The following is a 16,849-nucleotide window of genomic DNA, read 5'->3' as shown; positions in this document are numbered from 1 at the left end:
TGGTGCATCGCTAAATGTGACGGGACCCTTAGACAATCGCTAATCAATGCAGGCCACACTAGTCAGGGAACCCGATGGATTCAGATTTGTTACCTTGCCCATTTCTATTTCATATAGCTATTTTAAGCCAAGTACTTGGTTACCTTTCTAATAAATTGTTGACATGAGTGCGGAATTTCCTCTGACTATTTTAGTGCTATAACTATCCTAACCTGATGAATCTAAGAACGGCAGCCTTGGTTCTTCCCTTGCCAGGTAGTATGTTATAGGTAATAAAATAAATAATAGCCAACTGGAGGATATGCAAATAATGTAATTTTAACAGTAATTGGAAAAGGCATTTATCTCATCAGAAAAATCTGCTTCCTTTTCTGCCAGGATTGATCATTCATTTTTAAAATTCTGAATTCAGTGAAGACAGATTTTACATTATTGAAATAGATTTTAGCTGCTACCAATGGGGCTCTATGTATACCAGTGGGTGGAGCTCTGCCTCTAGCTCCTCCTTCCTTTACATAGAATCTCACCAGCACCAACTGTCATCTCTCATCTGAGTAACGACTTTACTCATAATTTGAGAATAAATGATAAGTCATGGCGGAGAAAGACATAGCTTTGCCTGATGAGATATTTTGCAAAGTTTCTTAATTTCATGTGTATTATTGAATTATGAAATAAAAATGGCAGGTACTAATTAACAAAGGCAGTCCAAGCAATTGAAATATGTTTGGGGATTAAATCTATCGCTCTATGTTGGGTCCCTACGCAACTGCAAAAATTTGTAAATTAAGTATCTGTGATATCATAAACCTATTAAATTTGAGTGAGTTTTCATACATTGGTGTAGTTAGAAATATAAGAAAAATTGTCAATATGACAGAATCTGATTAACTTTAACTAGGGCCTAAATGTAATGAATAGTGAACTGGGTAGGAATATCTCCCAAAATAGTCGGTCTTGTGGAATGTTCCTGGTATGTAGTGTTAAGTACATGGCAAAAATTGTTTAAGGAAAAGCAAAGTTCATTGATGCACATGGGTGTGAAGGCTCTCCTGATAAGTCTGAACCCACAGCATTACTGTAGCCCATATTGCTGAAGAATTTAATGCAGGCTATGTTAGGGAGGTGTCAGAATACATGTAGAGCATTTCATCTAGCTGCATATAGTCGCAGACCAGTCTGAATGCCTATAGTGACTCCTGGTCACCACCAAAATTGTCTACAATACGCCCTTGAGCATCAGAACTGGACCACAGGGGAATGTAAGAAGGTGGCCTGAACTGATGAATCCCATTTTCTGTTACATCATGCAGCTGGATAGGTGCATGTATGGTGCTTACATGGGGGGGAGAAAAAGGTAAACCGGTGGAGGCAGCCAGTGAGAATGGTTTGCAGAACAGGACAGAGAGTTCAAAGTGTTACTCTGGCTTCATATTCCCCAAATCTCAAATTTAAGCATTTGTAGAATGCATGAGGAAAAAAAAAAAGGATCTATGGATGCCGCACCAAGTTATACAATTTAAAAAATCTGTTGCATATTGCATATGTCTTGATTGCTATGGATGATCACTATTTACCCCCAATCTGCGTAGGTCTTGATCGTTATGGATGATCACTATTTACCCCCAATCTGCGTATGTCATGATCATTATGGATGATCACTATTTACCCCCAATCTGCGTATGTCTTGATCGTTACATTATGTTCTATGGGGGAGGCTGTGTTATATAATATGGGGGGCTACATTATATTCTATTGGGAGGTGGGCTGTATTATATTCTATTGGGGGTTACATTATATTCTAATGGTGGCTGTTTTATATTTATTATATTCTATGGGGGGTGATTGCATCATACTCTGAGAGAGCTACATTATATTCTGGGGGGGTAGATTATATTGTATGGGGGGCTTCATCATATGAGGAGGGCTACATTGTATTCCATGGAGGGGCTACATTATACTATATAAGGGGCTGCATTATATTCTATGGGGGGGCTGTATTAACCTCTATGAGGAAGCTGCATTATATTCTATGGGGGGTTACATTATATTCTGTGGGGTGGCTGCATTATACTATAAGGGGTGGCTGGATTACACTATAAGAGGGGGTCTGCATTATATTCTATGGGGGTTACACTATATTGTATGGTGGGGCTGCATTATACTCTGTGGGGTAGCTGTATTATGCTCTGGGGTGGCTGCATTATACTATATGTGGGCTGCATTATACTGTATTGAGGACTATGGGAAATACATTATACTATGTGAAGAACTATGGGAAGTGAATTCTACTACATGGATGACTGGTGGTGTATTATACTATATGGAGCACTATAAGGAGTGTATTATACTATATGGAGGACTGAGCAGTGTATTTTAACATATGGAGGACTATGAGGAGTGTATTATACTATATGGAGAACTATGGCGCACATTTTATATGGAGGACTATAGGGAGTGTATTATACTATATGGAGGACTATGAGGAGTGTATTATACTATATGGAGGACTGAGGAGTGTATTATACTATATGGAGGACTATGGAGCACATTATATTATATGGAGGACTATGGGGTGTAAACTGTTGATGTGCTGCTGATAACATGATACTGTATGGGGACAGATTGATCCATTAGTGATCGTTCTGTCCCCATCATTCTTTCTCAGACGGTGGAAAGAGGCCAGGAAACAAGTGTTGAACAATTTCCGTATTGTCGATCACACTCGTTTAGCGGCCTGAACTCAGCGCATGTAAATACAACTGAAATGCTTCTGTGTGATATGCAATATGTTAGCATTTGCGGCCCCATTTTAAACTTTGTCTAGGGCCCCACTTTGCCTAAAACTGGCCCTGATTGCGATTTAGAGGAACCTGTTTTACCTTTATTGATTTATTGGGCTACTGGACCCCCATGTACTCGGAAGAGGCGCAGCTGATTGGGGGAGGGGTGGAGCCTTGCACATTGGAACAGGTTAATCCGATCAAGTGGGTGGCACCTGGTGCAATTTTTTTTTCTTCCTAACTGAAGGGTAAATTGACTAGATCAATGGATGTTTGACAGGTTATAGTTTCACTCAGCAACTCTTTTTGTGGAATAATCTGTTTCAGGTATATGATGACTCCGTCACATGACCCACAGAGTCTGAACAGCCCGGGGCCCTGGCTACCCTTAATCCACCCCTGTGCGTATGTCATGATCATTATGGATGATCACTATTTACCCCCAATCTGCGCATGTCTTGAATGTTATGGATGATCACTATTTACCCTCAATCTGCATATGTCTTGATCGTTATGGATGATCAATCACTATTTACCCCCAATCTGTCTATGTCTTGATCGTTATGGATGAACACCATTTACCTCCAATCTGTGTATGTCTTGACTGTTATGGATGATCTCTATTTACCTCCAATCTGCGTATGTCTTCAATGTTATGGATGATCACTATTTACCCTCAAACTGCATATGTCTTGATCGTTATGGATGATCACTATTTATCCCCAATTTGCATATGTCTTGATCGTTATGGATGATCACTATTTACCCCCAATCTGCATATGTCTTGATCATTATGGATGATCACCATTTACCCCCAATCTGCGTATGTCTTGATCGTTATGGATGATCACTATTTACCCCCAATCTGCGTATGTCATGATCATTATGGATGATCACTATTTACCCCCAATCTGCGCATGTCTTGAATGTTATGGATGATCACTATTTACCCTCAATCTGCATATGTCTTGATCGTTATGGATGATCACTATTTATCCCCAATTTGCATATGTCTTGAATGTTATGGATGATCACTATTTACCCTCAAACTGCATATGTCTTGATCGTTATGGATGATCACTATTTATCCCCAATTTGCATATGTCTTGATCGTTATGGATGATCACCATTTACCCCCAATCTGCGTATGTCTTGATCGTTATGGATGATCACTATTTACCCCCAATCTGCGTATGTCATGATCATTATGGATGATCACTATTTACCCCCAATCTGCGCATGTCTTGAATGTTATGGATGATCACTATTTACCCTCAATCTGCATATGTCTTGATCGTTATGGATGATCACTATTTATCCCCAGTTTGCATATGTCTTGATCGTTATGGATGATCACCATTTACCTCCAATCTGTGTATGTCTTGAATGTTATGGATGATCTCTATTTACCTCCAATCTGCGTATGTCTTCAATGTTATGGATGATCACTATTTACCCTCAAACTGCATATGTCTTGATCGTTATGGATTATCACTATTTATCCCCAATTTGCATATGTCTTGATCGTTATGGATGATCACTATTTACCCCCAATCTGCATATGTCTTGATCATTATGGATGATCACCATTTACCCCCAATCTGCGTATGTCTTGATCGTTATGGATGATCACTATTTACCCCCAATCTGCGTATGTCATGATCATTATGGATGATCACTATTTACCCCCAATCTGCGCATGTCTTGAATGTTATGGATGATCACTATTTACCCTCAATCTGCATATGTCTTGATCGTTATGGATGATCACTATTTATCCCCAGTTTGCATATGTCTTGATCGTTATGGATGATCACTATTTACCCCCAATCTGCGTATGTCTTGAATGTTATGGATGATCACTATTTACCCCCAATCTGCGTATGTCTTGAATGTTATGGATGATTACTATTTACCTCCAATCTGTGTATGTCTTGATCATTATGGATGATCACCATTTACCCCCAATCTGCGTATGTCTTGATCATTATGAAGGATCACTATTTACCCCCAATCTCCATAACCCTGCCTGTACAGGAACCAAATGTCTGCATGTATATAGCCAACATAAAACCGAAAATCTTAGTTTATAGTCATTAATCAATATTAAATTTGGCAAACAGTTACTGAAAATCTTATTTGGCAGGACAGGTCTGTGAGTTTGTTTGGTTTGACAGGTGACTAAAGTCTCTTGCACATGATCATGTGCATTTTGGCCCAGAATAAAAATAAAGAAATATTCAGTGGTATGCATGCCCCTAATGTAATACCTTAACAATGAATCTGTAATGTTAATTATATTGGTCTAGAATATGGTTCTACACACATGCCACACATTCTTACAACAATCTGTTCGGACTTATCCTGACTAAGTAGTTACCATGTCCGGCACATTACTACAGCTGCTGGAATGCTCTATTAATATTAATGTTGACTGCATCAACTGGTTGTGAATGAGAGAAATCAGATCCGCTAACTAGATAGGCATGCAGATATTGCACCATATGGTCCGTGTTTATGTCAGTTTACATACAAAGCCCTATTATCTATTTATTTTATTAATTTATAGTTCTGGAAGGAAATGGCTACTGTTTAAAGAGGACCTGTCAGCAGGAGAAAAAAAAAGTGTCCAGTTCATGCTCTTATTTTATTCCTGCGGAACTGACAACTATTCTGTTTAAAAAAATAAATAAATAAATAAAAAGAACAAAGCACCATATGGCGCCAAAAATCTGGACCTATATAGTTAGTACTTCTCTTTATGGTCTTTATCAAGGGGGCGTGACTCAGTATAATTATTCAAAGCAGTTTAAAGACACACCCCTGAGGAACCCTGTCAGCCACACCCACATAGTAAAGACCATAAAAAAGCACAGAATAAAATAGGCCCATATCTCCAGAACTGGTGAATTTCTTTCTTTTTTTTTAAAAGCAGAATACTCAATGGAGCAGCTGGAATAAAATAAAGCCAGCCACTTTTGACCTGATGACGCATACTTTAAGTACTCAATTTTGTCTTCCAGTAATCTTTTTAAACTCGCTTATTTTTATTATGAAGAGTGAGATTATTAATCACCATAAAACACGCATATTAGTATAAAGCATACGTCACATAAAATCTCCCATATAATGGACTCAGTAAAAGAGTTTTTAAACCAGTTGGACTCCAAAGAAATTAATTCAAGCAACAGAATAAACCATATAGTGCTGCAACCGATAAAGGCTTTTGTTGAGAACCGAGATCTCTTCAATGCAAAAATGTCATATAGGTCAAGGACATGCAGCCATAATATTGTAAATCTCTAAAAGCAATCTGTGTATCCCGGGTCACAGGTTGCGTTTGCTTGTATCTACTGCCAGAGGCTGCGCTGTACCAGCCCGCCAAGACGTAACGACCGGGTTGAGACACAGTGTGAGCTAAACATTACCAGACCTGAGAATGCTAGGGTACAAATGAGGACATAATTGGAGGATCATCATAAACAGCATCTAAAACATCACCCCCTCTGCCTGTTTATTTACACAGATGCATCACTTGCTAATTGGGAAAGAGGCAGTGTGAAAACAGCTATTTAAGGAGGGGGCTGAAAACAGGATCCCCATGTCTGGAGAGAAATGTGTGATGCACAATATGAGATAGGATTCAGAAACTGAGCAGCACAAAAGGCGAGAAGATGCTGCTGAATAAATAGTGCATGACCTGGGTCAGCCGTACAAGGAGGAACATGGAATAAAACACGTCCAACGTTCACGGTGCAAGTATAGATCGTAATGTCTGGACCGGCCGTGGGTCTCCTAAGCCTGAGCTCAACATCTTCATAGCCATAGTGTGTTGACTTTAAGTCTTAAGACCCAAGACCAGTCCAGAAATCGAGGTCTGTACTCGGACTGTGGACCTTGGACATGTGAGAACAGACAAAGTGTACAGTCAGATTAAATTATTAATTTTATCGCTCTATCATATGCTGCAGAGCTGCAGAGCTGTACAAACATCGTCATCACTATCCTCATTGGGGATCACCATCTAAATGTGGGAGGAAACCCAGAAGAACAACATAGAAACTCTATGTAGATGTTGCACTTGATGGGATTTGAACCCAAGACCCAAAGCCAGGTGCTAATCAATGAGCCACCGTCTGGCTCAGATGACCAATGTCTTGCCAAAGCATGACGAACTTTAATACAGAATGTACATAGAGAAGAGTGGAAACTAGCAGGCCCCTACAAGCATCTCGTTCTCACCTTGGCATCTTGTTTTGTTACAAAGTCCACAAAGCCAAAACCCCGGTGAGCTCCTGTGCCAGCCATCTTCCTAGGCAGACGAACGGTCTTCAGTTCACCAAAAGTGCTGCGTTCAACATGGAGGAAAGTTAGTAAGGAAAATCATCTCTGACTCCGTTAGATACAGCGTCCAGAGGCCAACTTGTAACACAACTTATATGACTTATTGCTTTACACAATGACTCTACCCAAGATGGAGGTTGTAACACCACTGCTTCCCCTATGGTTGTCAAGCTCATGCCATTAGGCAACTATTCCAAACAACCAGCACGAGACATCGTTCTGTCCCCCCAGGTCACAGGGTCTCCGTCACCTAGGGTTCCCACTACAGACAATAAATCTGTTACAGAAAAGGACAAAACAAATGAAGGATGCATCAAATGCTCGCAGGAATGGCTTTCTTACAAGAATCACTGACCAAGACACCTCACTGCATCCTTCTTATAAAAGCTCCTGTACACCTCAAAAGATACTATCAGCCCCTTAGATTTTTATAAAAAAATTAGTCATCAGCCCATACAATGTGTCTGCGGTACATACCAAGGACACACAGAAAAACAAAGATAGTCAAGCGTGAACACTGCAGTGATGCCAAATTGTGACATGAATGAGACACAAGGTCACTCAATCCCAATAGGTACGAGAGGCAGTGAGTACTAACAATACACAGATAGTCAGAATCGGGTGTGAAAAGATGACAAGATGTAGGTAAGGGTACACCCTGCATACTAATGTATGAATCTCCATACCTCCGGGCTCCACCGAAAATCTCAGCTCACACTACAGGAACACAGTACCACAGCTCCCCCTGGTGGACAAGATCTAATATTATAAGAAGCAGCATTCACCTGAACAGCTCTCGGACTTCCTTAACTGTAGCCTGGAAGGGAACGTTTCGAACAAGAATCTTTGAGGTCTTCTGCTTTTTATTCACCTGTTTCTTCCGATCAGTGGGCACTACTGACCTGCAAAACACAAAAGCAAATAGCTTATCCTTTATCTAGTGTCTAAAGCCTTTAAAGCAACATAAATGTAGATTTCTGTGATCTGAGGTGTTGAGTGCCTTACAATCTAAGGAGAATGTATTCTTAAGGGCCTGTCACACTAAGCGATATCGCTAGCAATATCGCTATAACGTCACTGGTTTTTGTGACGTTATAGCGATATTGCTAGCGATATCTCTGTGTCTGATACTTACCTCCGACCGCTCCCCCGCTGGTTATCGCTGATCGCGCGAGAACGTCCTGGACCGTTTCTTGTCGTCAGCTTCCTGCTGAGCTTCCTACTGTGGAGACGAGCAACGCGTGGACGCGGGCGGGAGGACGTCAGGATCGCCTCGTCTGACAGGTAAGTAGCGACCCCCAACCCCTGCGATGTCGCTGGTGAGATCTGCCTGTGTGGCAGCTCACTAGCGACCACTCAGCGATGCACCAGCGATCCTGACCGCGTCATATCACTGGTCGAGATCGCTGGTGCATCGCTAAGTGTGACAGTACCTTTAGCCTCTAGTGTCGCATACGCTAATGAAGCACATCTAATCCCTTGGACTAGTTCTGCCTCAGATTCTCTAATGACTGCCCTCGGGTGTGATTGACAACCTGCATCGTGGTCCACAGTATTGTACGGAGGTTGTGAAGCATGCCCAGATGTTGGGATTAGAAGATCCAAAGCACAACTAGTCTGGGGGAAGAGAGATCCTGCCGGTCTAGTCCTGCCTCATTAGTGTATATAGTCATGGATGACAGTGTTGGCACCACTGAACTTGTTCCAGAAAATGACGTATTTCTATTGCAATTACACAGTTTTGTTATACACGATTATTTCCCACAAAGGAAAAAAAAAAGGCAAATTAGAGCTAATTTCACAAAAATCCCAAAAACGGGCCAGACACAATTGTTGGCACCCTCAAAAGGCAAATTAGAGCTAATTTCACACAAATCCCAAAAACGGGCCAGACACAATTGTTGGCACCCTCAACTTAATATTTGGTTGCACACACTTTGGAATAAATAACTGCAATCCCTTCCTATAACCATTAATATTACATTGATGAGCGCTTTTTTTTTTCCGTCAAATAATCCTTCAATATGGCTTTTTCTAGCATGTCTAAGATGTGGATCTTCTTTGTGGATTACTCTCTGCGGTCTCCAAGTCATCCATGGACCTGACTGTAAATGGCTGAGCACCTCCTCCCCGTTCAATCTCAGTTTGGATGCAGCAGTTAATACCTATGATTGCGATGCCGCTTGTGTCTTTATTAATTTATCTGGCCGTGTGTATGCTATAAAAAAATAAGCCCCAATTTGCAGGGCTGTGGAGTCGGTAAGCCAAACCTCTGACTCCGACTCTTCAATTTCTATGACACCCACTCAAACTCCGACTCCACCAAAATGGGCTCCAACTCCACAGCCCTGCCAGTATGCCTCTGTGACAACTCCGGATGATCTTTTCTGATGGGCAGCTATGTTTCGCCTGGTCATACAGCTTTTCATGTAATAGGCCACAACTATTCCCAGGAGCCCACTTCAGCCAATCCTCTCAATGATAATTTCATGCATTTTTGACAATCTTGACAACTGGTCTAATCCCATTCACTTCCAGTATTTAAAGGGATTCAGTGAAAATAACCCTATCACCCATGCATAGAATAGGTGCTAACTCCTAGATCAGTGGAGGTTCAACTGCAGGTTCACCAGCAGAATGGGGCACTCAAATCCTTATTACAATGGGGTGGTAGTGTGAAATCCCAATCACTGCTCTATTTATTTTCTATGGCGCTGCAGTAAAAAAAAAAGAATAAAGAACAGTGCTCAGCAACACCATAACCATGAATGGAGAACGGTTGGGCATGTGCACTGCTGCTACAATGTAAATCGCGATTACTGGGATAACAGTTTCCAGCTATATGTACAGTATGTTCTGTCAATTTGTGCGGGTCTTACGGTTGACTTCCTAAAAGCCTATAAGTTATCACCTACCCTGAGATAGCTGATAACTTAGCTTCATTGGAGAACCCATTTAAGATATTCACCAAGCTCACCCCATGCAGACAGGGTGATGTCTAACAACCAGTGGCAGGTATGTAAACTTTATGTACAATATATCTCTTTCACTAATGTAGCCATCACATTCTGCCCCCTTACTTTGCTCTATTTTTGAGTAAGGTTCAGTACCTAGCAGTAGGATGGCACAACATACATCATTCACAGAACCTACATGTATCATATTTAAGGTGATCTGTCAACACATTTGACAACTGCAACTGTTTACATTATTAAAAAGTTATTTCTGTCACCATTGTGGGTTTTTCTGTCATCAAACAAGGGGTACCAACAATTTTGACCACATGTGTAGATAACACAATGATTTACACTTAGTAGGAGAGTCTTCTTCCCTTGGACACAAGCTGATCTCCTCCATTACCACCTGTTGCTTTGTCTATACACCACAGACACCTCCTTGTTCGCCCACATTCATGTGCGGTCATGAAGGGCACAGAAATTCATAGTGCAGCACTGCATAAAGGAAACCTGTTATGTAAAAAACGCTATTACCCTGCAAATATGGGGATAATCCGCAGGTTCACAGCATTGTGAACCTGCCCGGCGCCCGCACTTAGACCCCCTATCGGAAGGAAATTAACTTAATCCTCCAGCAGCGTTTGGGTTTCAGTCATGTAGGTGGTGCTGGCGAGCGTTAAGTTACCGCTTTGTGTATAGAGAGCAGTGGATGTAACTGTGCCCCCAGCACTGACTGACAGCAGCTCAGCATTAGAGTTGACTATCAGTCAGTGCAGGGGGCACAGTTGCACCTGCTGCTTTCTATACACAGAGTAGTGAATGAAACCACACCGGTGTCGCACCGGTGACTGATAACCAAACGTTACCAGAAGGAATATAAAATCTGCAATAGGCATCCATTATAGTATGTAAATTAGAATATCTTCTACTAAAGTGTACAGCCGACTAAATAGTGTATAATGAGTTTACATGGCATAAATGAAAGGCATACCACATATAAGACACCAGGAACTCAGTTAATTCCACAATAAATGTATTTTTGCTCTTTATGAACTTTGGTACAAGACAACAGATGTAAACTGTAATGGAACTTTGTTATGTCAGTGTTGGGGAGGGGACAGTATATAATCCCCTTTATTTTTTTGGTACATCCCTCCTAATAATTTATTCCAAAGTGGAAGAAGTATATTACCCCCCCTTCTACCCTAGAGTATCGTGAAACGAGCACAACCGTACCCCATCAAACTTACCCCCTTCCCCTCCACATCTTTACATCAACAGGATAGTTTTAATATCAACATTTTTTTTCCTGTTGTCCAAACCTTGGTGCGTCTTATAGTCTGAAAAATACAGTAATTACTTCTGCCATTTCAAGCAGTGCTCCGATAATGTACTCACTGCTATAAGCCTGCATTGCAGATGGATACAAGGCTTTTCAACAGTGGATTGAATGTCGATTGCTTTTTCATGGTACACATTCAACTGGATAAGCTGAAAGTGTACATAAGTTAGGAGAAATGCTAACTGAGTGTTGTCTTTAAGAGGCGCACCCACAAAAAAAGAGTGAAGATTAAGCCCTGTTGTCCATCCCTGTGCCAACATAAGTTATTATAAATGGCATATTTTCAGATTTCATCAGAAGCTGTGCTCCAAGCATTTACACAAGATGTCGATCCTTTATGTGCCAATGAAAAGCAAAAAAAGCATTGCTCATAGGTGGTTTATTCTGGAATACAACTGACCCAAACAATTTACAAACCAAAGAATGAAACGCAGACTCACCTGACTGCCCGTTCTGACAACTTCACTTCTATCTGGTGATCGTCAATGGTACAGTGCTAGTGGAAGAAAACAAGAAGCACTCTTTTCACAAGGCATCAGCTACTAGTAAAGCCCCCCCACTGGCATGATCAAACTGACATAGCCATCAGAAGCAATGTACCCACAGAGATGCCCCATGTCTCTCTCCTCTGATGTGCTAGATCATATCAGAGGAGAGAGAAATTAAATGGGAAATCAGACTTTTTTTTAGGTCGCCAACCCCCAGTGATCGCAACACTGGGGTCGGTAAAATCGACCCGAATCATGTTCTTCGGGGTCTTGGCTACCAGAGAATTTCCGAAACTGGAGGGCGCTATAACCTTATTTCTCAGTGCCGCTAAAAAGGGGCGCAGAGGAATGAGTACCCTTAACTGCCGCCGTTAAAAGGCGTATGGGCGGTTGTTAAGGGGTTAAAGAGGTTGTCCACTACAATAAATAATGCCCCTTAAACAGTGGAAAGTATTTTTGTAAATACCTATTGTTGCCAGTGGCACGCTCCCCCGACTGATTGGGCTGTGGGCGTTGTGTCAATACACATTACAGCCCACCATTCAGACCGAGTTTTCCCTCTATCCTCTGCTTTCATTGGTCGCAAGCGTGAACTGGATGCAGGGGCTGTGACGTGCAGTGAAACACTGCCCATAGCCCAGTCAATCGAGGGGCATGCCACTGGGTCACGCTACTGGGTTCACGGAACTTGACGTGACATCAGCAAATGTCAGAGCAGGCTGCAGGCACTTGATGCCCTGTGAGCAATTTCCACTGTTTAAATTGATGGGGGCATTATTTATTGTAGTGAACAACCTTTAAATTACCCCTTAACATGGTACTTTCTTTATTGTGTTCTAGGTAGTAATAGTTGACAGTCATCATCCTTATAATAGGGGTTATTAAGGGAACACTCTTGTTAGATACGGTTACTACATTTTCCCCTTGTACTTTGTGATTGACTGTTAAGATTTTCCTACCTTGATACATAAATGACCTTACATTTGTTAGCATTTGAGCATAATTGCTGGAGATTTATGCCATTATTTTTGGCTTAACTGTTTGTCACACCTTTTTAAATATGACTTAATAAAGATTTTTGCTCTCATATTTTTTTTCTATTTGCTTCTAATTGCACACCTTTTTATATGAATTACAGCCATTACACAGTACACAGCAGGGGCACATGTATAAGAATATCTCAGCACAGGAACATTTTTTTTTATTTTTTAACACATCCAATTGTGGAAATTATTATTATTCCAAGATCTACTAATTAAAATGAAAATTGTTCATGGGACAACCCCTTTAAAGATGGACTGGATAGATGCGAGAGTGTTAGCTTGGAGAAATCAGAGGAGCATGTTGCAGTAGTGGAGGTGGGAGATGATGAGAGCATGCACGAACATGTTAGTGAGATATACTGCATAATACAGTAGGTGCACCAAAGTTACGGCAGCCTTAAGCAGGCTACATCCTGGCAATGTAACACATTGATGCCCTGTGATTGCTTTAAGGGGGACCAATGAAAGGATTGCTCAATATAAAACACCAGTCAGATATTGCTGTCAAAGGCATCTAAATTGCTAACAGCAGAGATCAGAGTTCAGCTCCGGCTGCTGCTGTTGGACACGATGAGCTCCTGAGGCCTCATCACAAATGGAGACCCCAGCACTCACATACAGTTATGTCAATTTGTGCAAAGGGGCTGAAACAGATCTTTCAACAGACCATGCTCTGCTCTGTAGGAGCGATATAGTATGTAAACAGGTCCACCTTCCTATTAGCTAAAATGGCACAGAAAAATTATTGTGCCATTTGGCTAACAAAAGCAATCGGAGAATACACCAGATGTATGGTTGTCTGGAGTCAAGCATATTCTTAAGAACAGCACTTCCACCGCCTCTCTTACAGAGACTGCGGGACTTCTGTTATATGCAGACACATAGTACACTGACCTATGGAAGGAACAAACATGGCTAATAGAGGCACAAAACTTATTTTGAAGAAACGAGCCTCACAAACTCTACTTTGATATTCCCAATCTATAAGACATACCTGAAGCTGTCGTAGAGCTTTTTGTGCATGTTCTGGTTTCCTATATTCTACAAATCCATAGCCCATAGACAGGAAGGTACCTGGGAAGAGACATCACTTGAGAACAGCTATACTTGTAACCATTTTGTTTAAAATGGAAAAATAAACCTTGTCACAAAAAAGACATAAGACACGTAACAGCTTTGCACTTTAACTGTAAGGCCTCATTCACACTTGTGCATTGAAATACAGAGCTTAACATTTGGATTATTTTGTCTGTATGTTATTACGCACCACCAGCTGCGATTTAATGGCAGTAATTTATACTGACAGCTCTATATTGTTTCCATTCTTACTTTCTTGTATGTTTTCCCAACTAATTTCTCTCTTATTGCAGATACAAATAAGGCTACGCTCACACCTGTATGCCGAGCACCCCACAGGCAGGAGGTGAGAGGTGTTATATCGTTAGTCTCAAAAACGGGATTTAGATGAGCGCCTCATTTACTAAAAGGCTGCAGTCACTCAGCAGCTGCTGTTATGTAAGGTGATCAATAGAGCCAAAGTCACATGACCACTGGGACACACAGCAACGATCCAGGAATAAGTATGCACTTTCTTTTTTTAATTTTCTGCACCAGACTAGATGTATTAGAGGACATCTGTTAGTAGGATCAACCCCCTAAGCTGCCTAAATGGGCATGTGGGCCATAGGAAGTGGAATAAAATATTACCTTGATATCTGCAATCTAATGTCTCATTCCAGAGAAATCCATGTTTTTCTTAATATGTAAATGAGCTGTTAAAATTTATGGTCTGGACACAGGATCTCCCTGAAAATCTGCCTCAAGTGTGAGACATGTAATGACTGACAGTCTGATCTTCTGATCTACATGTCTCACACTGTTAAAACACACTCACATATAAAATCAGCCCTGTAGGCAGATTCTCATGGACATCTGTGTCCGGCCCATAGTTTTTAACAGCTCCTTTACATATTTAAGGAGTTGTCTGGAATATAAAATGTCCTTTTTAAATATCCATCTTTATACCCTATCTAGCTAGTCCCTAACCGTGTTTTTTTTTTTATACAAATTCCAGTGACGTTTCGTTTGATAGGATGCTGGTGCTGCACTCAATTCCCTGCAGTGTCTATCTCCCCTCCAGGAACAGGATATTATCAGGTGAGTGACGCCAGTGTCGCCCGACAGCTTCTAGCACAATTCATCATCAGGGGGCTGAGCTGTTGTCACTCACTGCTTCCATCACCACCTCCTGATGACGATTCATTTGAGGACTGTACTAGAAGCTGTGGGGTAGCACTCGTGTCACTCACTGCTTTGACTCCTCAATTTCCCAGGAAGGGCAGTAATAAAACACATTTAGAAATTAGCTAGATAAGGAGAAGAGTAGGGAATTTTCTGAGTGCTTGATCAAGTGAATACTTGTGAAAGGGAGAGTGGCCGAAATGTCCATTGTCCAAATGATCATCCGAAGCATCGTTCGGCTGACAGACATCTAATGTGCATGGCCAGCCTTGTCTTATACTGTTAGCTTGGGATGACAGACTACCATTAAGAAAGGACATTTAGAAGATGTCCCAAATCTCACCCACTAAAGGTCTCCTACAGTATTAAATGGGTAATGTTGATCTCTCTCTGTGGACTGCAACAGGCTAAGTGTGACAACGTCATTCAATGTGCACCTCAAAGAACCATTCATTTTTTGGGCAATAATTTTTTTCATTCCTAAAACATCATTACGCAACTCAGTATCTTCTGGTGTATGAGTGACTACATTGTCTATTATAATCCTCTTTCTAGATTACAGCTTCCAGCCAGTGCAGTTTATTAGAACAGTTTTAAACCCCTGTAAGGAGGCTAATGGCTGTACAATCGATGGGAGGTATGTGTCGCAGAGATGGCTGATCCCTGCGATGCATCCCGGAGTATTTTGCTTTAGTGTATGTGAGCACTAAGGGTATGTGCACACGCTGCGGATTCTGCTGCGGATCTGGCCTCTGTGGATCCGTAGACAGTGTACAGTACAGTGTAAGTCTATGGGATTTACAATCTGCAGTACACATGCTGTAGTTTTTTCACTGCGGAAAAGCTGCGGTTTTAGATCCGCAGAAAGAATTGACATGTCAATTCTTTCTGCGGATTCCGCTGCGGTTTGACACCTATTCCATTGTCCAGGTGTCAAACGGCAGGGGAAAACTACTGGCCAATCCGCAGGTAAAACCACAGGTCAATTTACCTGCGGTTTTACCTGCGGATCCGCACGGAAAAATCCGCTGGTGAATCCGCAGCGTGTGCACATAGCCTAAGATGTTGTTTAGTGCACCTGGGTCCAGGTTGCGGGTAGCTATGAGACATGGGTGGGTCTGGCTACCTATATACAGTGCCTTGCGAAAGTATTTGTCCCCCTGGAACTTTTCAACCTTTTCCCACATATCATGCTTCAAACATAAAGATACCAAATGTAAATTTTTGGGGAAGAATCAACAACAAGTGGGACAGAATTGTGACGTTGAATGAAATTTATTGGTTATTTTAAATTTTTGTGGAAATTCAAAAACTGAAGAGTGGGGCGTGCAATATTATTCGGCCCCTTTAACTTAATACTTTGTTGCGCCACCTTTTGCTGCAATTACAGTTGCAAGTCACTTGAGGTATGTCTCTACCAGTTTTGTACATCGAGAGACTGAAATTCTTGCCCATTCTTCCCTGGCAAAAAGCTCAAGCTCAGTGAGGTTTGATGGAGATCGTTTGTGAACAGCAGTTTTCAGCTCTTTCTACAGATTCTCGATTGGATTCAGGTCTGGACTTTGACTTGGCCATTCTAACACCTGGATACGTTTATTTGTGAAACATTCCATTGTAGATTTTGCTTTATGTTTGGGATCATTGTCTTGTT

The 16,849-nt window shown here is 41.4% G+C and overlaps 1 protein-coding gene across 2 annotated transcripts in view; it reads right to left on the bottom strand.

Annotated features, from left to right (window-relative positions):
- The window catches only part of RBM19 (RNA binding motif protein 19), a 68,771-nt gene that overhangs the window by 12,668 nt on the left and 39,254 nt on the right, over positions 1–16,849 (bottom strand). For both annotated transcript variants that reach the window (XM_073582558.1, XM_073582557.1), the window contains exons 19-22: positions 13,952–14,031; positions 11,867–11,922; positions 7,913–8,029; positions 7,026–7,131 (exon numbers count right to left, since the gene is read on the bottom strand). In XM_073582558.1, coding sequence (XP_073438659.1) covers positions 7,026–7,131; positions 7,913–8,029; positions 11,867–11,922; positions 13,952–14,031 — 359 coding nt within the window. The remainder of the gene's footprint in view (positions 1–7,025; positions 7,132–7,912; positions 8,030–11,866; positions 11,923–13,951; positions 14,032–16,849) is intronic.

This window comes from Dendrobates tinctorius, unplaced genomic scaffold (genome assembly GCF_039654945.1).
Source record: "Dendrobates tinctorius isolate UK_male_01 unplaced genomic scaffold, ASM3965494v1 ptg000073l, whole genome shotgun sequence".
NCBI classification, from domain to species: domain Eukaryota; kingdom Metazoa; phylum Chordata; class Amphibia; order Anura; family Dendrobatidae; genus Dendrobates; species Dendrobates tinctorius.
The sequence above is the reverse complement of the archived record's forward strand: the minus strand, read 5'-3'. Positions and strand labels throughout refer to the sequence as shown.